General features: G+C 41.2%; 1 protein-coding gene across 1 annotated transcript in view; it reads right to left on the reverse strand.

Annotated features, from left to right (window-relative positions):
- The window catches only part of LOC308481827 (uncharacterized protein), a 73,422-nt gene extending 55,479 nt beyond the window's left edge, over positions 1-17,943 (reverse strand). Inside the window, exons 1-8 of the mRNA XM_081014532.1 lie at positions 17,749-17,943; positions 7,095-7,133; positions 6,489-6,617; positions 4,914-5,069; positions 3,928-4,075; positions 3,152-3,315; positions 2,243-2,377; positions 471-656 (exon numbers count right to left, since the gene is read on the reverse strand). Coding sequence (XP_080870658.1) covers positions 471-656; positions 2,243-2,377; positions 3,152-3,315; positions 3,928-4,075; positions 4,914-5,069; positions 6,489-6,617; positions 7,095-7,133; positions 17,749-17,796 — 1,005 coding nt within the window. The 5' untranslated portion in view covers positions 17,797-17,943. The remainder of the gene's footprint in view (positions 1-470; positions 657-2,242; positions 2,378-3,151; positions 3,316-3,927; positions 4,076-4,913; positions 5,070-6,488; positions 6,618-7,094; positions 7,134-17,748) is intronic.
- Positions 17,944-22,020: the final 4,077 nt, after the last annotated feature.

A 22,020-nucleotide genomic window follows, 5' to 3' on the forward strand; every position in this document is an offset into this window, starting at 1 on the left:
ATCATGCATATCACTGACCTCACACCTTCTACATCCATTCGCTGAGTGTGGAAGTCAGCAGATAAGTAATGTAGCCATGTTCCATGCAGGACTGCTGATTGTGTAGACACCCCTTTGCAAACATGCACACTCGATGTGTGCACAACACAGAGATGAATTAAGGCACTATATAAAGCAAGTCAATTGGGAAGCAAAGCTGAAGTCTGGAGATGGGGAACCTGTGGCTCTCCATGTGTTGCTGGACATGTCCCATCAGTTTGATGGGCAGGTATGATGGGAACTGTAGTCCAGCAACATCAGGAAGGCCCCAGTTTCCTCACCCCCTGCTCTAGCTTATTTTATTGGGAGACTACAATTATCTCTCGCTCTGTGTTTCTTGGACAATATGAAAAAGAGTGGATATTCTCTACTTTCAATCAACAGTTATGGGATCAGAATTTGACTTTCAGTGAAAATAGGAAAATTCATACCTTTATAACTCTCAGGATACCCTCGTTAGTTGCTCTGTCTAGAACTATGTCAAAGTTGCCATTTTCATTTCCTGAGATAAAATAAAATTCTGCAAACCAATTATCTGTATACTCTTGATCTAAATCAAAAACTTGTATTCTCAGAGCCTCTTGATTGAGTGTATTTTCTACAATGGTAATTGCGTACTAGAAAAGAAAGAAAACAATTGTTGACACACATGCATGGGTTTCCCACTAACTCGAAAGGCAGTTTGCACATGGCTGCTACTCATTTCAAACTTGCTATGAACACTAATGATCTGATATGTATCATTTGGCACTCATATGGATACAATTAGCTGTACGGAATGAAAGAGTATCATGCTTACTTATGGCATAGTGTACAACAATCTATGGGTGACTGGGATAACCACAGCAAGCTGAAGGAAAGTGTTTTTAGAAGGTTAAAGATCTCTCTGACACACACAGGTGGTGCTGTAGTCTAAAACACTGAGCCTCTTGGGCTTGCTGATCAGAAGGTCGGCAGTTCAAATCCACGCAATGGGGTGAGCTTCCATTGCTCTATTCTAGCTTCTGCCAACCTTGCAGTTTGAAGGTGTACCAGTGCAAGTAGATAAATAGGTACTGCTGTGGCGGGAAGGTAAATGGCATGTCTGTGCACTCTGGCTTCTGTCATAATGTCCCGTTGTGCCAGAAGTGGTTTAGTCATGCTGGCCACATGACCCACTAAGCTGTTTGTGGACAAACGCTGGCTCCCTTAGCCTGAAAAGCGAGATGAGTGCCACACCCCATGGTCATCTTTGACTAGACTTAACCATCCAGGAGTCCTTTACCTTACCTTTTTTGCCTTTTGAAGCACACTGAGGACTTTATTATTATTTTTTAATTGGAAAAAATAAACTATAATAAATGCAATGAATCAAAACACAACTCAGCTTGCTATGGTAATCCCACTGATCCATTTTTTGTTTTGTATATTTTGTTGTTCTCAGCAGCTCAATATAGAGTAACTCCCCTCCCCCCCTCTTAGTTATTTATTTTCTTTGGTTCTCTGCCATATGATTTTAATCCATAAGACGGGCAGCAGGAACCTTGAAGCTGCCCATCAACAGTTAGTATGTGTAGACAATCTCAGCTCTCTTCCATGTAACTCTGTATTTCATTTCCTGTATTTACAAGTCAGTTTGTAAATCATATGGTTTCAAAGCATGCAATCACTATTAAACTTTATTTTCCTTTGTTTTATTTAGAAATATACTGTATACCTATTCTTTTAGATATGCAGTCGAAACGCTAAATGTTTTTATGTGCAAAATCCTTTATTTTGTGTGAACATGCTATGAAAGGTCAACTCCTGAGAGTTGGTCTAAAACAACCTTCCCCAACCTGGTGCCCTCCAGATGTTGTTGGACTTGCATTTCCCATCATCCCTGACCATCAGCCATGTTGACTGGGGCTGATGGGAGTTGTAGTCCAGCAACATCCCCAGCTTGGAGAAGTCTGGCCTCAATAGTTGTCAGCTTAACATTATCACACGTTTTACGACATTAGTAAGGTATTCCTATCAGTGAAATACAGATTCATTTTCCATTCATTTTATTTTTTTGAAGGGAAGTAGAAACTAGGCTGATAGTCTGGACTGCTTCCATTTCTACTTCCAAAGGCATATAAACCCACCCCTGAACACCGCTCTTCTAGTTCCTGCTCCAGGAAGGTATTGCAGAACGTGGAATTGATTTTTGCTGGTGATACTGCTTTAGTCAATAGCTTACCGAGCTCTGTGCACACGTTGGAAACTGATCATTTACATCAGTTACAGAAACCTCGCATGAACATTCAGATGATATTCCATCTGGACCGCCATCCCTGTCTGTGGCTCTCACAACCAGACTGTAGCTTGCATGTTCCTATATAAAAGTGAGGGGAAGGAAGGAAGGAAGACAAACGTTTAAACATTCACATTAGTGATAAAGCATACTTCTACATTGTACTGCTTTTTAATCTCATCGTGGAAAATGTTTTACATGGACCATATTTTGTGGGAGGGATTTGGGTGTGTACTTGAACTCTAGGTTAGCACAATTAAAGCGGACTGAAGGGCTAGTAAACAAATCTCTCCCCCCCTTTTAAAAAAGAATCTAACTTATTGTGCTTGAAAGTGAAGGGGGAAGTGAATTAAAAAGTGTAAGGATGAATTTTCATTTAACAGCCCTGCAAACAAATAAGAATAATGGCTGAATAAAGAAGAGATGATATAAGTGAACCTCTGTGTAAGGTTTGTGCAAGAAAATCAGGACGAATTCTCAATAAACTGGTTGTCTGGAGGGATCCTATGATGTGATGTAATGGGAAAAATTATGAAGCATTTTAAGTGTCTTGTTCGTCATTGTTTCATTGACATCATTTTTTGCAATCTCATTCAATTTTGATGCAGAGTTCAATGGCATTTACTCCCAGGTAAGCATGCACAAGGTTACAGCTTTCTGCATAACTGTCCCTTCAACCCACCTTATCTTTCTGATTTTTCCCCCTGGCTGATTTTCTTTTCTTGAATATATAGCAAGTTATTTTGTGCTGATTTTTCAGAAAGCTTTCTTAAGTCCTGAATAGCTCTTTCCCCTAGCATACAAACTGCGGTATTTCTCAGGAAAAGCAGTGGACTCATATGCATGTATTTTTACCTCTCTGTCAAGGATATTTGCAATGTGAAGTTCTCCAGTCTGTTTGTTCAAAATAAACTTTGATGGACCTCCAGGATTTTGACTCACGATCTTGAAGGCAATTTTGGAATTCAGGTTATTTGGCTCATCTGCATCTGTAGCAGTTATTTTCATCACCAATGTGTCTGGAAAGAAGGAGAAGACCACTCAAACAAAAACCTTAAGAGCTGCACTTCAGTTTATTAAAACTGTAAGGATGCCATAATCTGTGAATTCTCCAATATCTCTCTGCTTACTAAGAGCAGGACAGAAGGTATTTTTCAAAATGTTAGGTGTGTTTCAATGAAGTTCCCCAGTCTCTGCTAATGTGCTGCACTACAAATGTAGCAAACTCTGATGTGCCTTTAAAAGGCATCATTTTGGTTATTTCTCTAAAGCAGGGACAGGGAACTTCTGCCCCCCCCCCCATGTCTCCAGCTCCCATCAGCTAGAATGGCCAATTCTGAGGAATGATGGGAGTTGTAGTCCAGCAATCACCTGGAGGGACTACAGTTTCCCAGATCCCTACTCTACAGACACAGGGTTTTGGCCTGCAATCCTAAACCCACCCAAGAGCAGCCCCCATTGAACACAATGAGGCTTAATTCTGAGTAGAAGTGCATAGAATTGGGGAAAGGGCAACTGAATGAGGATGGGTGAGGAATCCCAGATTGAAATGGAACATGACGAGAAACATAGATGCACACTTATTTTATCCAGTGGCAGAAATGGCTACAATGTGTTTGTAATGTACTTACTGTCCATGCTGCCCTCTGAAATTGACCCTGAAAACACACTTTGTGTAAATATGGGTGAATTGTCATTTACATCCAGAATCCGGACTCGAAGGTCAAGTGGTGTTTCCACTGATTGTCCAGTCGCAACATTTATAGCAAAGCACTTAATCTGCATTAAGAAATAATAATAAAAAAATCAAAGATTAACTCAGAAGGAGTATGTAGTATTCAAAATACGCAAAACCATTCATTTGTTAGGTAAAAAAATTAATCTAATTTAAAAATACTGCAGGATTAATAATAATAATAATAATAATAATAATAATAATGTTAACAACAATGTATTATAAAATACAGTCTGCCTTTCAAGGTGAATACCAGTGAGAAACAACAAAGCAAGCATAACCAACAAAATCAGCACTAAAAATAAAATGAGTGATAACAGCAGAATGAATAATAAAAAACCTCCATAATAATTGTCCAATAGTCACTTATGTTATAAAATCATCACCGTTAGTCTACAACAAAGGAGTCCCAGAAATTACCATATTTTTCCATGTATAAGACTATATTTTTTCCTAAATTTTTGAAGTTTAAAATAAGGGGTCATCTTATATACGGATAGTGCATAGTGCATTTTCTTAATTTTGGGTTTAAAAAATAGAGGTCACCTTATACATGGGGGCGTCTTATACACGGAAAAATACGGTATGTGTTGCTCCTTAAAAGGCCCTGTAGTTCCCACCAGATGCACCTGCGATGTTAAGGGATGTAAGAACAACCCAGCTGGATTAGCCAAGTGACTCATCTAGTCCAGAAGCCTGTTCTCACAATGGGCAGCCAGATGCTCGCGGGAAGCCTGCATGTAGGACAGGGTTCAAGAGCACTCTCCCCATCTTGTGGTTTCCAGGAACTAGCATTCAGAAGCATACTGCCTCGGACAGATATTCTAGTTCTAAGTAGTAGAGGGAAAAAACATTATAGTTTTGCAAACACATAGTACTTACAACAAACATTGGTGTCTCCTCTCGGTCTACTATTTTTGTTATATTAATTTCTCCAGTCTTTTGATTAATGATAAACACTCCAACAGGATGCTGATCAATTCCTACTCCAGAGATTCTGTATATAAGTGACTGAGTTTCTTCACAATCTGATCGGATCTGCAAAAGAAAACAAAAAACAAAAATTAGCTATGTTTTTCTCAACCCTAGATTTACTTATGTATTTATTTAAATGTGTACAAATGGCTCTACATTCAAGGAACATTCTTGTGAGATGGCCTACTCATATCAGTAGTGTAGTAACAAAACAAAAAAAAGGGGGGAGTAAGTTTTTGCTACTTGTTTCATGCAGCTGGCATACTTTGGTGCTGGTTTAGATGCAGACCTTGGCTTAATAAACCATGGTTTATTAATCCAGGAGCAAGTGTCATTCCTGCAGTGTCATCCCCATCCTTCCAATCCCACTTTCTCCTCACACGCCAGCTATGACATTTTGATTGTTGTTTCTTTAAACCATGGTTTCCCGCTATCTCCAAAATGCAAACTGTGGTTTCATCCTGGCTTAATCATCAAAATGTGAAACCAGGATATAAGTGCATGAGAGAAGAGGATGGGGAGGTAGCACTAACTTTGATTATATCCCCCAAGCCTCCAGGGCAAATTGAAGGGGTACAATGAGTTGTAGGAGAATGGGGGAACAGACAAGAGTTTCCTCTGCTCCTTGCACTGCAGGAGTGGAACTCTGTGGAGGGTCTTCTCCTGCCAGCAGCTGCAACTTCAGGTTGTTAGCCAGTGTATCATTTATTGCAGGCCTGGCCAACTCCCTAGAGACTGCGATCTACTCCCAGTATAAAACAACTGGCAGTGATCTACCCATTGTCATTGGAGTGGGGGAGAGTTGCTGAGCTTTTTAAAGGAGAGGTTGGAGTTCTTGAGCTTTTTTTTAGGGGGAGGGCAGAGTTGTTGAGAGACACTTTTAGTTAGCATTATTCTGCCCCCCCCCGGACTCAACCTTGAGGAAGGAAACAGATTCCAGCACTGTGTCTTGTTACAAACCATTACGGTAGCAAGTCAACTAAATTTTACTCAGAATAGATCGACTGAAATGAATGGATTAAAGTAGGCCTACACTGAGTAACACTTAATTGACTCCCACCCTAGCAAAGGGGGATGGGGGGCAGCTGTCCCCCCAATCAATAAAAAACAATATAAGTCTGAACAAAAGCCTGCCCCCTAACAAAAATCCTGGCTATGCCCATGCACCCTTAGTCCTAGTCACACAACTAACCTTGATTTTAAAGAGAGCGTGTGTGAATTAGACACCACACTTTCCAAAAAAAGCTCCTAGACTGTAAAAAAACAGTTGTTGGTACTTTACCTTTTTTCTCATTATCAACCTTTATCAGATCTTTGCTGTAAGTTTCGCACACTGAAACTGCGGAGTCATTTATTTAAGCCCAGTGGACTTTGCTACTTAGTCAGTACATGGGAGGATCTCTGCCTTGTTTGCCTGGTAATCTACAAGTTTGCCTTAGTAATTTACAAGTCTTGAACTCTTCTGATTTGCTTGGAACTTACCCTTGCAATTGGATTCCTCTTTGAATTATCTTCCCCTTCTCTACAGGCTGCAGCAAATTTAATCCATTCTCGTTTCTGCCTGTGGTGGCTTTTCCATCTCTCCATGCCTTTTTCATCCCATTCTTTCACCTTGAATAAACAGCACATGTGCATTAAAAGGACTAACTGAACACCATGAGGACCAGTTATTCTGAATATTGAATGTGGTTTGATGGAAAAGTGGGTGACTCAGGGTTAGGGTTCTGAAGGAGACAGGAGGAACATGTGAAAATAAGGCCCATGTCCAGGAAAGGATGTGTATGGTGGGTAAGAAGAGCTGGAGGAGGGCTGAATTTCATGTAACGGTTCAAAATAGGGTGTTTCGTCTGCAAGTCTTTGGTTCATATGTAATAGATTTGTGGGACGCACCAGCAAATAGCTGCTTTACATAGTGATCCTATGCTTTGAAAAACAAACAAAAACAAACAAAACCCTCAGAAGTCCCACTGTACTAAATAGTCCCTACTCCCTGATACCTGGGAGTAAGTCTCATTGAGCCTAAGTCTCATTGTCTAACTAGACAAGCATATGGTTGTGCTGCTAATAACACTGTGGTGATTAAATTACCTGAACATGAAAAGCAGCAGTGCTGAACTCCAAGGATACCTAGAAGTGGAACAAGAAAGAACAGTCAGAGCAATGTTCACCTTAATTTCCCCCCGCTTATAGAGCTCACAGAAACCCATCTATGTCTTTCAAAGTCTGCATCATCAGCCTTCATATTGCTAAAATGTATACAGATTATACATTTGGTCGGCGGTTCGAATCCCCGCGGCGGGGTGAGCTCCCGTCTTTCGGTCCCAGCTCCTGCCCACCTAGCAGTTCGAAAGCACCCCTAAGTGCAAGTAGATAAATAGGTACCGCTTTATAGCGGGAAGGTAAACGGCGTTTCCGTGTGCTGCGCTGGTGCTGGCTTGCCAGAGCAGCTTCATCACGCTGGCCACATGACCCGGAAGTGTCTCCGGACAGTGCTGGCCCCCGGCCTCTTAAGTGAGATGGGTGCACAACCCTAGAGTCGGACACGACTGGCCTGTACGGGCAGGGGTACCTTTACCTTTTATACAGTTTAAAAGTAAGAATTTGATTCCACAGTGTCCTTGCACAGGTCCATTCCCTCTCCTGTATATTTTCCTTCACATTACTGCCACCTCTTCAATTAAACCAAAGCATTTCATGCACCTCTCACTACTAGGGAATGCAATATGTAAATATGAATTTGCAAGCATCTGTATAATGAACAGCCAAAACAAGAACAATTTCTCATTTTATTCATGAATGTGAAATGCAAGTCAGTGAAAAACTCCCTAAATCTATATTGTAATATATGCATCAGATTACAAGCAGATTTTTTTATGGGCCTGTCCTCATGTTGGCTGCATATTTAAAAGCCCTGCACTGTGCAAACAGATATCTTTATATTCACACCAGAGATTTTTACAGAAAGCAAACATTAGATGAAAATGAGATCATGCTCATGTGACCATAGAAATTTCAGTCAGCCATGTCTTAATCTACTAAAAAAAATAAAAGTAAGTCAACTCCAAGAATTTCATTAGTGAATTTTTTTGCATACACCATCCTGGGCACCCACAGGGTCCCATACTCAACAACAACAATTCCAATTGATAAGTCACCCTTCACCCACAGAGGCCGCCTGAGACTCCAATGATAGTGTTGAATCAAGGAGCGCTCCCAGAATATGGATCTGCTCCTTCCAGAGACTTGGGACACATAACACTTCTCTCTTTTCAGGATTCAGCTGCAGTTTATTGGCCCACAGCTAACCCATCACTGCCTCCAAGCACTGGTTTAACACCTCAGCTGCCTCTCCTGACTCAGTTGGAACAGAGAGATAGAGTTGGGGTGTCATCTGCATATTGATGACACTCTGTAATGATTAGAATAGGTTGTGGGGAGTGCTTTGTTGCAGTGAGGTTTCAGTGGCCAACAACAGTTTCCCCAGCTTGCAAATGTGGCCACAGGTCCAAAAAGGTTAGCAACCCTTGTGTGTTCTTCACACTTGTTCAGACAGCAGCTTCCTCCTCTTTAAACGGAAGCGATTGTTCTTGGGATATCAGATTGTATTGGAGAGAATGCTTGCTGAGTGAACTAGTAGAAACACACAGCCTTTTTATCACCCTTCTTCAGACAACTGCTCAGCTCATTCTCTCACTGACCTTCAGTTATAACTTTGCCCCAAAGCCGAAGGACAACATGCTGGCATTGCTCACAACAAAACTTTAGAGAAATGGTTGAGAACTTCAAGCTCAGGAGGTCCTTCTTTCTGACCCTGAGGACTCTCCCTAGACCACAACCCCTCCGCAGGCCACACCCCTCACTAGTGCTGTTCCACACCCTCCTTGAATGTTTTAACCTGGCTGGAACAGGCCCTTGTACTGTGAAAATGCCACTTCCTTGCCTGAATGGAGTTATTTGCTTATAGAAACCCCTGACTTAGGTGTGGCTGGAGTGTAGCCTATGATGCAAAGGTAAGAATCACCATCACTGTTCCCCTCTACCCCCAACACTTTGGATCTTGCATGTGCCCTCCACAAGGTTTTCCACAAGGGGATGTGGCTTTTGGGATGAAAAGCCCCCCCCCCCTTTAGAGGTTCTACCTTCTTCCTGACTGACAAGTCACATCTCAAATGTGGAAGACTTTTGGGAGCACTCTCCAACAAAGCATGAACAGATGTTCAGGAAGAAGCATCTGGTTGTGTATATAGAATACTTTGGATTCCTGCCTTTTCTATTAACTTCAATTAAATTTAGATCAAATTCTTTTGGGCAAGATTCACTGAGTCTTGGCTTTCCACTTGCATAAGGGGCTTCTCCCCTCATCTCCCTGTTTGTTTCCTGCACCTCCAAAATTGACTTGGTGGTGTCAGGCAAAACCCCAGAACAGCACGTTTAGGAGAGGATTGTTCTGTTTGGCAAAGCGATATGTTTGCCTTGACAGAATGATAAACATAGCACCATGTTGAATTCCTCTATTTGAGTGCACGTGGGCAGGCAGATTTGCCCCAAAGTTCCCATCATCATCAATTTACTTAGACTGCTTTTGGCAGGTTAAAAGGAGGAGCAAAAGCAAAAGGACAAATGTAGATGATGATGGGGGGAACCCAATGTAAATTTCACAGCAAACTAGCAACAGTAGACGTCTTTTAAAATATATATGAATGAAAGTCAAATAAAACTCTGTTTTACAGGTTACATAAAAGACAGGTTAGCTTTATGAGAAACACAGTCATCTGAGCATCTGTATGGATGGTAATTATCCAACAATCATCCTCAACATGGTGCATTCAGCTTCCATCACTCTGGCTGGGGTGCCAACTTGAATAAAATTTTGGGGGGTCCAGGTAAACCCTGCCCCACATAATCAATCACAAGGCTCAGCACACACATCATTTGAATGGTAATGGCCATCAACTTGGGGGGGGCTCATATATTTTATTGGGGGGCGAAGGGACCTCACCCCCTTGGAGTTGGTTCCTATGAGCCTGGCTGAGGTTGATGGGAGTGGTAGTCCAAAACAGCTAGAGAGCATCACTTGGAGAAGGCTGATTTATAATATGTGGGCTGAGGTGTGGGTGTAGGGGCATACAATTTAACTAATAATAAACAACTATCTGACTTTTAGAAGACATCTGAAGGCAGCCCTGTTTAGGGAAGTTTTTAATGTCTGATGTTGTATTGTATTTTTAAAATTTTGTTGGAAGCTTCACAGAGTGGCTGGGGAAACCCAGCCAGATGGGCGTGGTATAAATATATTATTATTATTATTATTATTATTATTATTATTATTATTATTTCTGATATGTTAGCAAGTCTGAGTTGAAAGAGATTGAGGGGAGGAATTAAGGCTCTCTTTCCAAATTAGAGATATAAGCATCAGTCCTTCTGTAGCCAAAGTGTCAATATCCACTTACAAGAGGCGGGTTTTGTATGCAGAATTATAAAGAGCAATCTTCAGGAGGGAAAGTCCAAGGGAATTCCCCAAAACAAACTACCCAATAAGACTGAGCATATTCAATTATGGCCTGGCCACAGAATCCTGACTGTTGGGGTGGGTGGGGTGGAAATGGAATGCAGTATCACAGAGAAGAGCATGGGTGACTGGATGTAATCATGAACACCAAAATATACAGCACTGCAAAATGTTGCTGTTGCAGGTTCATTCTATTTCTGATGTTCAGGTGCCATTGCTTATGTCGGCAAAACAGACTCACCACCCCACAAGAGGTAATTAGCAACAGGCTTACGAGAAACCCAAGATTTGCAGAACTACAGAAAACTTCTGGGGAGGGGAACTCTAAGGGGCAGGAAACCCACAAGCAACCCAAGGAGAATAATTATTCAAATAGCTCTGAAGTGGTACAGTCCAGGACCCACTCGCTGGATCATCACCTTGTCATGGTGAGTGGGCTTGAATGTTCCTATGACCCTTGTGAGTGAAGCTGTTGGGAATCTCACACTCCCAGCAGGGTCACCGAAGGCGGTAAGGTCAAAGGGAAGGAGCTAGACAAAGAATGATCAAAGAAGTCCTCAATGGCAGAACAGGCAGACGATAACAAGCAGTATGTTACAATGGCTGTGAAGGCGGATGAAGGCTGCAGAGTCCTCAAACTCAGGACGCAAGGGGGAAACGTGCTATGAGGAAGGCACGCTTGGCAAATCCACACTGTGATCAACTCCCACCTGGAAACCAATGTCCCCACTGTGGAAGGACGTGTGGATCCAGAATTGGCCTCCACAGTCACTTACGGACTCACCGTTAAAACTGTGCTTATGGAAGACAATCTTACTCGGCTACGAGTGATCGCCAAAGGAGTAGACAGTCCAGGAGTGCTGTATTCCAACAGATGTTATCAATGACTACTTCATAGGCAGGCTAAGGGGCAGCCCCTTTTGAGTCTGCACTAACTACTTTCTCCAAATATTTGAATGAACAGAGCACAAAAGATGACTACTGACACTCAGACACAGTTTATTACCACAAAGAACAAAGGCAGATCTACTCCACCTATAAAGATGGGCCTGGTCTGCATTTAGTAAGCATTAACCTATTAAAATTCAGCATGTGGTTTTGCCTCACCATCCCATGAGAAAATTCTAGTTTGCACCTCCACTTTTCTTCTTCTGTGGTCCAGGCAACACAAATGCTTGCTATGGCTGCTAACTTATTTAGCACTTCTTATTTCCAAAATGGATGGTGATCTTTCTTAGCTCTGTTGCCATGACAAACTTATGATATACTTTATTATCTGTTTATTTAACAACATTTTTATACCACTTAAAATCATCTATAAAAATAAATATTAGAGGGGAAAATGCCACATATGTAGGTGTTTTGAGAACCATGTACAGCCTTAGGGAAGTAAGAAATGGTATTGGGAGCAACACAATGCTGGAAGATCTTGTACCAGTACTACTTCCCACTTCCCTAAGGCTACACCTGGTTCTTAAAAGCCTACATATGTAGTAATTTTCTGCAATATGTTCAGAGTTAAATTCAGAGTGTGGTGGTGGCAAGCAGACAAAAGGATGTCAAGTAGGGTTGACTTTTCCCTTTGGCTACTGTGGACTGAAATAGTGAAAAGGCCTTAAGTGCAGTGCAAATGAATGCCAAATAATCATGGACTTCACAGATCTGATGCACATCAAAGTGCATTCCAAATCATCCATTCCACAGATATGCCCCCTGTTAGACATTCATTGGTTTTCCTGTACAAGTGTAGGAGTTATCTGAAGTCATCGTTAGAATTGCTACAACTGCTGTTAGAGACTCACATGATTTACCCCATCCATACTGTATGTGTCTCTTGGAATGAAACATTCTTACTAGTCCTGTTGAGTGTTACTTTCTAATGGAAATATTCTGGTAGAAAGCTCAATGGAACTAGCACATAGTGTTAAGACTGTCTATAATATAAATCTATGAATTACAGTTCATTCTTAAATCTATGAATTACAGTTACATCACTGCAAGTTTATAGTAAAAAGCCACTGGACTGGGATAACTCAAATAATGAAGAGAACAATCCACCAAGAACTTTTCCTGCACAAATTCCTTTGAGAGGCATGGGAGCTTCATATGAAAGCATCATAATGTTTTCATGGATTTTGGTGGGGTTTGCATAGGAGATCTTGCTAATGGTATTTTTGCCCATTTTCAACAGAGACACACTAACTGCAACTCATGAGTATGCATTATTTTGCTATCTTAGCTAAGAACTAATTTGGGGAAACATATATGTGTTTATTTCTTCTTTTACAAAAAGGGAAGTAGATTGTTTCCTGTAGGTTCTGCTTCTGAAAAGGAGAAGAATGTATATATTAAAAAAAAAACCCCAAAAACGTCTCATGAACATGTAGTGGAACTATCTTCTCTTTTTACTTAGGACCATTGTAGGTCTCTCATCATTGAGGGATGAATGATTGTATGTATGTATGTATGTAATTACTAATATTTAATTTTTATGTGTATATCCCACCTTCCCCCAAGGAGCTGAAGACAGTCAACATGGTTCTCCCTCCATTTTATACTCACAACAACCCTGCAAGGTAGGTTAAGGTAAGATATATACTGGCTGGCCCCAAATCACCCAGTAAGCTTCATGGCTCTTTGAGAATTTGAGTCCAGGTCTCCCCAGTCCTAGCACAACATTCACCAATGCACCAAAGGTCATTAGTGAGCCATCAATCAAGGGCATAGTTGGTTGCAATATACAGCAGCATGGTGTGGGAGAAATGTTCCTTGATCTGAACTTAATATTTGATATTTTTACTCAATGTGGGGGTGATTTATTGTGGCATATTAAATTATGTGCACCAGGCCAAGAAATAAGTCTTTTGCTGCATTTGCTTTGATGCAAAATTTCTCATGCCAACAAGGACAGTGGTAAATTCAAGATGCTCATGTGAATTTTGATAAAGGCAAGTGGACACTCCAGAAACCAGCACTCATTAATACAGTCAAGAGTTTCCAAGATGCATGCAGATTCCTGCCTGCCTCTAAAAGTTTCCCATACATTTCAGTGGATGGAAGTTAAATCAGCATGTGCATTCCTTTGTGGGTGTTGTTCAACTCTCTCTAGTACAGTGATTTATTCCACTGTTCAGACAGGATTTCTGAAGTTATTGATCTTCCGATGCTTGAAGCAGAAATCCTAAACATGCTTAATTGGGAGTAACCCCAGTTGGACTCAGAATGACTTACTTCCAAGTAAACATGTATTAGTCCATGTGTTGCTGAATTGAAAAGAAAATGAATGTTTTAAATGTTTGAACCCAGATTCCCAAAGTCTGAGTAGTTATTTCAGATTTGCAAGACTGCAAAAGAGATCAGCTTCAGCGTTCCATTACTTTAATATGCTGCTCCACAACTTCTACTTCAAAGCCATTTACAAACATGAATTAATTAACTACTATCAGTGCCAAGGCAATATTATATGCAATTATGGCATACTCCCTGCTCCACCTACTTGAATCCAAGTGACTGAACATGCCCTTAATTCCTGATCTGTTCTCTTTCCCAGTGCTGTTCTTTTTAGGAGTTGAGCCTGTCTCTTTGAAGTCAGGCAGGGTATTGCTGTGAACAGGGCTGAGTATTCAAGCGCATTATACTATTAGTCATCTTTGTGCCATTGTAGTGTGCAGTTGTGTCAGCATTTTGGACTATGCATTTTATTCCTGCGCCAAAACTCCCACTGAAGAAGATTAGATCTTTCCTTTTATTACATTTATTTCCAAAGTTCTGTAACTTTGCAGTCGAAATCCTGGCAGATGGCGTCTCCAAGCCTAAACACCATTATATGGTTAGAAATCCCACAGAAATCAAAAACTCAAACAGGATGTGTATCCATGTAATTGCATTCATGATTCAGGCCTAAATATCTAGGTACCTGGTATCTGTCTTCAAGTATTGTTTCTTTTTAAAAAAGTTGATGTTTAAATCCAAGTTAAGTCATTGCATTCATGAATGTTAATAGCTTCTTTGTTTTGTTTTTTAATTAAGAAAGGTAATTGTATTTCAAGGATACCTGCAGAATTATGGGCCAAATCCTGAATTCCAGAAATAAATTTGCCAACAATTTTCAAATTTGTTTTTCTTCCAAGTTTAGGTAACAAGTCCATATATGTGACACTTGTTTCTAATTATGTAGAAAGCCAGCACCATCCCTTTGAGCTAATGGATGTAGCAAATAGTCAGCTTTGGAAACCTAGGATGACTTTTATTCAGAGTGAATGGGAAGAATCCATATTATTGCTTAATAGATAAATTGTACTTTTCTTGGGCTGCAGTATAGGGAATATGCAGGGCCCCTAAGGATAATTGATTCCTTAAACAAATTGGCCTCTGATCACATTCCAGAAGTTCAGCTCACAATAGGAAGGTTTGTGGTGGCATCATTAAATAACCCATTTTTTTGGTGCATGACACACCACCCATGTGCCAAGTGATCTTTTAACTGAGCTCTGAGCATGCACTAGACTGTAGCCATTCAGGTCAACATCCAGACTATCTTTCAAAAGGCTTAAACATGCTGAAGTCTTAATACAGTGGTACCTCAGGTTAAGTACTTAATTCGTTCCGGAGGTCCATACTTAACCTGAAACTGTTCTTAACCTGAAGCACCACTTTCGCTAATGGGGCCTCCTGCTGCTGCCGTGCCGCCGGAGCACGATTTCATTTCTCATCCTGAAGCAAAGTTCTTAACCTGAAGCACTATTTCTGGGTTAGTGGAGTCTGTAACCTGAAGCATATGTAACCTGAAGCGTATGTAACCCGAGGTACCACTGTACTGGATTGTCATCACAAAAATGTGTGCAATGCCTCATCCTGGATAAGATTACTTAGTCCTCTCAGTTTGCTGTGGCACTTCATTAAAAATACATACAAGTAATCTACCTTTTTATTTTAATAATTGGAAGGGAAAACGAAGGTGTCTGGGTGAAACAATGAACAAGAGAATTGGCCAAGTGGAGATGGCATAAACTAGTTTTCATCAGGCAGGTGGTAAAGGAAAAATGCACTGCCTCCATGAAACAAGCCTGTACAAGTACTATGAACACAGCCCAAACAGAAAAATCAGTATTTTGCAGTGAGTACTCTTTGGATCCAGGTGTTGAAAATTCAGATCAGATAGGGAAATATATACTGACTCCCTCCCAGACCAGAACGTTTGCTTCAAAATAAAATTGCTAGTTTAAACTTTTGATTTTTTTCTGTTCTTCTGTTATCTAGAATATTAGCACTGGTGCACATGCATATCATAATAGACATTGTGTGTGTGTGTGTGTGTGTGTGTGTGTGTGAGTGTGAGAGAGAGAGAGAGAGAGAGAGAGAGAGAGATTCTGTGGTTTGGGAAACTCCACATTATGAAGAGGTTTCTCTTACTTCTGCCTGTGAAGTCCCCTCAGTGATCATGCTCTCAAACAAAGATTTGGATATGCCGAAGAGCTTGGGAAATGCCAGTAAGATTACTGGCCTTTCTCCCCTCCACACCCAGGCAATGCAAAGTTACAAACTTCAAAGGAAAACCCCATTCACTTTAAAAGACCCACACCCCATTGGGTTCATTGGAGTAGTTGCACAGTTATTTGGATGAAGGCCTCTACAGATGACACCTGTGTTTATAGACATTTTCTCAGCTTTGTCAAAAGACGGCTAAAAACAGACCTGTTTCATATGCTAAAAGAGACACTCTTCCCAAATAAATGTCAGAGGGCACACCTAACATATACATCTCTGTACTTAAACCCCAGCCTTAAGAAATGCATACAATTTAATTATTGGGTCTTGGTCTACAGATAATAATGAAAAAGATGTATCAATGGCCCAGTCTAATTTTTAAGAGCAAGCAACATTCCAGGCTTTGAAGAGACCTGAATGTTGAACCAAACATGTAGGAACCGATTCATTGCTTTGCTTTTTGCCAACCCTTAAGTTATTCACTTGGCAGCTGACTTCATTGATTAGTTCTAATTTATCAAGTGTGAAATTGTTAATTGAGCATTGTTTCTTTCCTTTGAGCAATGAACTGCAGAGTTTCGCTCTGCCACATCATCTTAGAAAAATTTGATACATTACCAGTAGGAAAGGTGGTGGTGGGGGGAATGTGCAAGTTTACATTTGGTCTGAAGAAATCCTATTTAAGAACAGACTGCAAAGAATACTGTAGCATTCTTAAGATTATACGGTCACTTGAAACTAGTGTCATTTTTGTGCCACAACTCTTCATGAACACCTCCATCATTCACTTGGAATGGCAATGGTGCCCATTCCCTGAGAGGTGCCGGAACTGAGTTCCAGCAAGTTCCAGCTGAACCCCCCCCCCCTGCTTGCAACCATTCTAAGTGCAAGAAAAAGCAATACAAATTACGATAAATGGAGTTACATGGCAATATGGACCTTGCAGCAAGGCCTCCAAGGCCACCAAGTTCTGTCTCTACAATCTCTCAACATTTGATTGCTTCAACATGCCTAAATGTCGTTTCTTCCACAGATAGCACTTTCCCGTGTATAAGAAAAACAAACGCAGCCCAAAGCTTTTACATAAAGAAGTACCATGCTGACGAATTTTCCTGTTTGCGCATGTATCTAGAAGCAGGTTTTCAGTGACAGACTGGAGAAATCTAACTCCGAGGGATTTGAGCATCAAATCCTAATAATAAACAGCAAACTATACAATCTTCATGCAGTACAGGAAAAACAATATATGCCTACATAAAGATTGAAAGAGTTTGTTCAAATGTTTCCACTTTTTTGCTAAAAAGCAAAAACAGATAACAAGGGATTGCTCGTTATATAGAGTGGCTTTCAACTAAGTCATACTTGAACTAGACCCTTGACTAACACATCCATTGATTACAATGTGCAATGAGCCCTCTCCCAGCAGCATCTGGCTCTCTGTTTTGGATATTAAACATCGAAATAAATGGATTTAATTATATTTAGAGTAGATGGGTGGTTTTGTTCCTGGGCAATCCCATGATCGTTTGCTCAGAAGTAAGCTCGGTCAATTTCTATGGGATTTACTCCCGAGCAAGTTAATACAGAATTGTAACAGAAGTCTTCCTCTCCCCTTCACCAGTCTTCACTTCCGATTTACAATGCAGGAATAACCAAAGCACAGAGAATTACCAGCATCGCCAGCACAAGAACTTGAAAAGTAACACTGGGTTTGAAAACAATTCTCTTAAAATCCATTCTTACCGTTAAAATGAAGAGCACAGCAGCTGCTCTGTAAGTTAGCCAATCCATTGCATCTGTTGTCTCTTAGGTCCAAGAAAGGGACGATAACACTCCAGGTGGCTGTGCCCTTCCCCCCCCACCCCTTGTGACAGTGCCTGTAAAAAGACACTGCGTAGATGTTCTTTCACCCAGGCTTTGGAGGAGTCTCTGACTTCCTCAGATCAGAGCACTGAAGATGCTGCTTAACCAAGTGTGTTCCTCCACCCAAAACCTTTGGGCAGGTCTTGAAATGCTTGACAACATCATTATTGCTCCAGGGGGAAAGCCAAAGACACACCTTGATACTTTTTGCGATGAAACACTTTGCTGGGCACCAAACAGAGCATTATAGAGAGAGACAAGACAGGCTGTACTGGGGAACTACTGAATGAAAGTCAGAATTACCCACTACCACTACACAAAAAGCTGCACTTGTAAATTTTGGGCAGGTCCACACAACGGCAGGATCCTAAGTTAAATCCATAGTTTCACAAACCAATTTTACATTGCTGCCCTATGTCCTAGGAGCCCACTTCCTGTGGGCATTTGGAGGTCATGTTTCCACCTCCCTCCAATAATATTCTTATATGGGTTCCTCCAGCCATTGGTAAATGATGGAATTGGAGAAGCAGAAGGAAAGAACAAACACAAACTTTGGATTTGTCCCCTTTCCTTGAGATCATATAGATCTTTCTGGTGCCAGCTTAACTGAAGAGAATGCCAATAGCAGTCTTTTGCTTACTTCCAGTTTTGAGAAGCAATGTGAATTAAAGTTGCCATATAAATAAAGCAAAGTTTAAAAATAATAACCCCCCGTGTTCTCATAGTAGCTCCCCCGACTTCAGATTTCCCCATTCATTTTAATGCCTGAGGACTCAATATACAAAGCTGATCCTCCATTGAAGTCCTTGGAGTTATGTAAGCATCGTAAGCTCACAGTATATAGCTCTTTGGGAATAAATGTGTCTATTTTGTTTCTTATTGTATTTCTTATCTAGTTCCCTAGATCAGCTTGATATTCTTTGAAAAGAACAGTGTTTTTAAAATGTATTGAAAAGCTTATTTGGTTGAGTAATCTCTCACACAACAAACAGGTGTGACAAGCAAAAGTCTATCCTTGACCAGTTAAACAGGGAGCAATGCAACAACTTTACTGTCTTATTGATGATTTTGGAGGCATGTGGCATAACTCAGTTTGGACAGCTTGTGGATGACCACAAAAGTGATGGAGACTGACTGAAGGCTTTCACTCTTCCTAGTATTCTTCTTGGGACAGATTTTTACTCTGGACTCTTCCATTTTAAAAAAAGAAGGGTATGGCTTCAAAAGTCACAGCAGAATCAGTAGTGTGTGAGAAGATCTGATGTCATGCCCTGTCACTTCTCTGTATCAGCAATCTTGCAGCTGCATTCATCCTGAGGACTGTGTTACCTCTTGGGCAAGCTTTTGGGGCCCACATGCCAGTTACAGGCAGGGCCAGAGGCAAAAGAGGGCAGAACAATGGATGTGACTCTTGCATCATAGCACCACAGTAGGTTATGGACAAGCTGGATATTTCTATGTTAACTACATCTCTTCATCCTCCATGCAGGCCCTAATTGGAGCAGAAGCAATTTTTGGCCCAAACTGCTGTGAAACGGAAGTTGTGGGTGTTGCTTTGTGTCCAGGAGCACTGACCTGTAATGGATCAAGCCAGCCTCTTGCTGCATTGTGTAGAATTCCCATTTGCTTTATTTGGCTATGGTGCCACTTCAAAGAGTCATGGTTTCCCACAAAGAATACCTAAGGAATTCTGGAAATCATAGCTCTGTGAGAGGAATAAGGGTTTCCTAGCAACCCTCAGCACATTTAACAAACTACAGCACCTATAATTATTTGGGGATAGTCATGACTATTTAAAGTGGTGTCGTAGTGAGATAAAATGCATGGTGTGATGGTGGCCCCATTCTCACTAGTATTGCAGTGGTGAATAGCAAAGAATGGAGGACATACTTGAATGAGAATCTGGGCATGTGGCAGCCATGGATAAAGTCCTTGGCATAAAGTGGGTGAAGAATCTTACCTTCTGAGAATTCTTCCTTCTGGGAGCCACAAGCCTGGGCGCCCACCTATCAAGAATATCCAACACTGTCAGAGGGACTTTCGGGGGCCTTTGCCACAATATGATTCTATGAAACTAAGTTGAACAAACAGTAACCTCCCACTCAAAGGCAGAAGCGCACGAGTGCAGAAAATCCCCAGTAGCGACAAATAGGCAGCCAAGTCTTACCAAATGCAAGAGATAAATCTGACAAAAAAATCATTTCTTCTTTTAATTTTACTGAGGACAAACATCTGACACTGGGTTGGTTGTTAACACATCCTATAAACATATTTTTATATTTGGAAGAAAATGGTATGAATACAGGGTATTATATTCAGGGAAGGTATTATATGTCTCAAAAGCAAGGGTTTATAATTCAGTTGTTGATTGGCATCTGTCTGTCTTGGGAGACAATGGAGGAGTGTGTCTTTGGGGCTGAAGTCAATCTTCTGGAAGGTTACAGCGCCTGCTGTGGCTGTAGAGATTGATATGAGAGAGAGAGAGAGCTAGGACAGATGAAGGCATTCAGTTGTGCTGCTGCAGATGCACCATGGTGTTTCTTCTTTCTGTGCTCCTCCCAGCAGTTATTCCTCCGTTGGTCACTGCTATGGATGCATGACCTGACTACCTGTCTCCAGGCACTGTGGTAATCTGCAAGGGATTCCCACATAGCAGGGTTGATGTTGCCAGCCTTCATGTTATGTTTGCAGAAAAACTTTGAAACACAGAGTTGGTCTGCCAGCAGGCCTGGTGCCTGAAGCCAGCTCCCAGTAGAGAACGTCCTTGGGGATCCTGCCATCTTCCATTCTTTAGACATGACCAAGTCGGTGTAGATTTCACTGAGAAAGGAGTGCAAACATGCTGGGGATGTGGGCTTTGGAGAGCACATCTTTGTTTGAGACTTTGTCCTGCCATGTGATGCCCAAAATCTTCCTCACTCAGCGCATGTCGAAGTCTGGTAGACCTTCAACTTTGTATTGGACATTAGCATCACATTCTCCCATATCCTTTGGGAGAGGTAAGCCATTGCCGTAGTTGCCTTGTCAATATGTTTGTCCAGCTCAGTGTGGAGAGAGAGATTGCTGGGTATGGTGGAGCCCAGGTAGACAAAATCATCTACCACCTCAAGTGTGTGGTCACCAATGCTGAAGCGTGGAGTGCTGGTGACATCCTGACCCAGAATGACACCAAGATCCTACAAGTTTTCAAACCTCACCCATATAACAGATTGGATCTCAAAAAGACTTTATTGCAATTGGAGTCCAAGTGGATTTTCCACTTGGAAACTGTCATTCCAAAGGGCTTAAATTTTAATTTAGAATTGAGTTTTTTTTAATTAATCATTCCTATTGATGGAGAAGATTGTATTTGGAGTCATGGCCCCTTTAAGCGGAACACACAGCTGTGTCTGCATCAGCCCTTACAGAATGAGCAGAGTGCCTTTTCAATTTTATGGAGCTGACTTTTCTATTTGAGCATATGTTTTGCTGTCATATGTAAGTGTAATTCCTTGAATAATTTTCAAATGTAAATTTATTATATTGTATGAAGGCTTTTATCAGCATGTTATATATAATTCAGCATTCCATTGCAGGCCAACTGGAAGAAGATATTAAAACGGAGATTTGCATCCAGTGATCTCGTCATCAGAGTCCTCCTTAGGATTTCATGCAACTGGGGCACGGCCACTACGAATTGAGTGACTGAGAGCAAAGCTACAACACTCCCAGGACAGCTTTTTCCTGGTCTGTTGATTATCCTTTAACAACAAGTATACAGTCATACCTCAGGCTGAAGTAGCTTCGGGTTGAGCGTTTTTGGGTTGCGCCCCGTGGCGACCCAGAAGTAACAGAGTGCGTTACTTCCAGGTTTTGCCACTCGTGCATGCGCAGACACTTAAAACGATGTCACGCGCATGTGTGGAACTGGCGAATCATGACCCATGCATGCGCAGACACAGGTTGCGTTTGCTTCAGGATGCGAACAGGGCTCCGGAACGGATCCTGTTTGCATCCAGAGGTACCACTGTACTTGTAGAGATACTTTTCTCTTTATTAAATGAAGGAATATTTGGATGGAACTTTGGATTTGAGAAATCCTGTATTGCACTTGGATATGATTTTGGTATTGCACACATTAGGTTAAAGCTATATTTTAAAAAACAGACACTT

This window comes from Podarcis pityusensis (genome assembly GCF_964106645.2).
Source record: "Podarcis pityusensis genome assembly, chromosome: 7".
NCBI lineage: Eukaryota > Metazoa > Chordata > Lepidosauria > Squamata > Lacertidae > Podarcis > Podarcis pityusensis.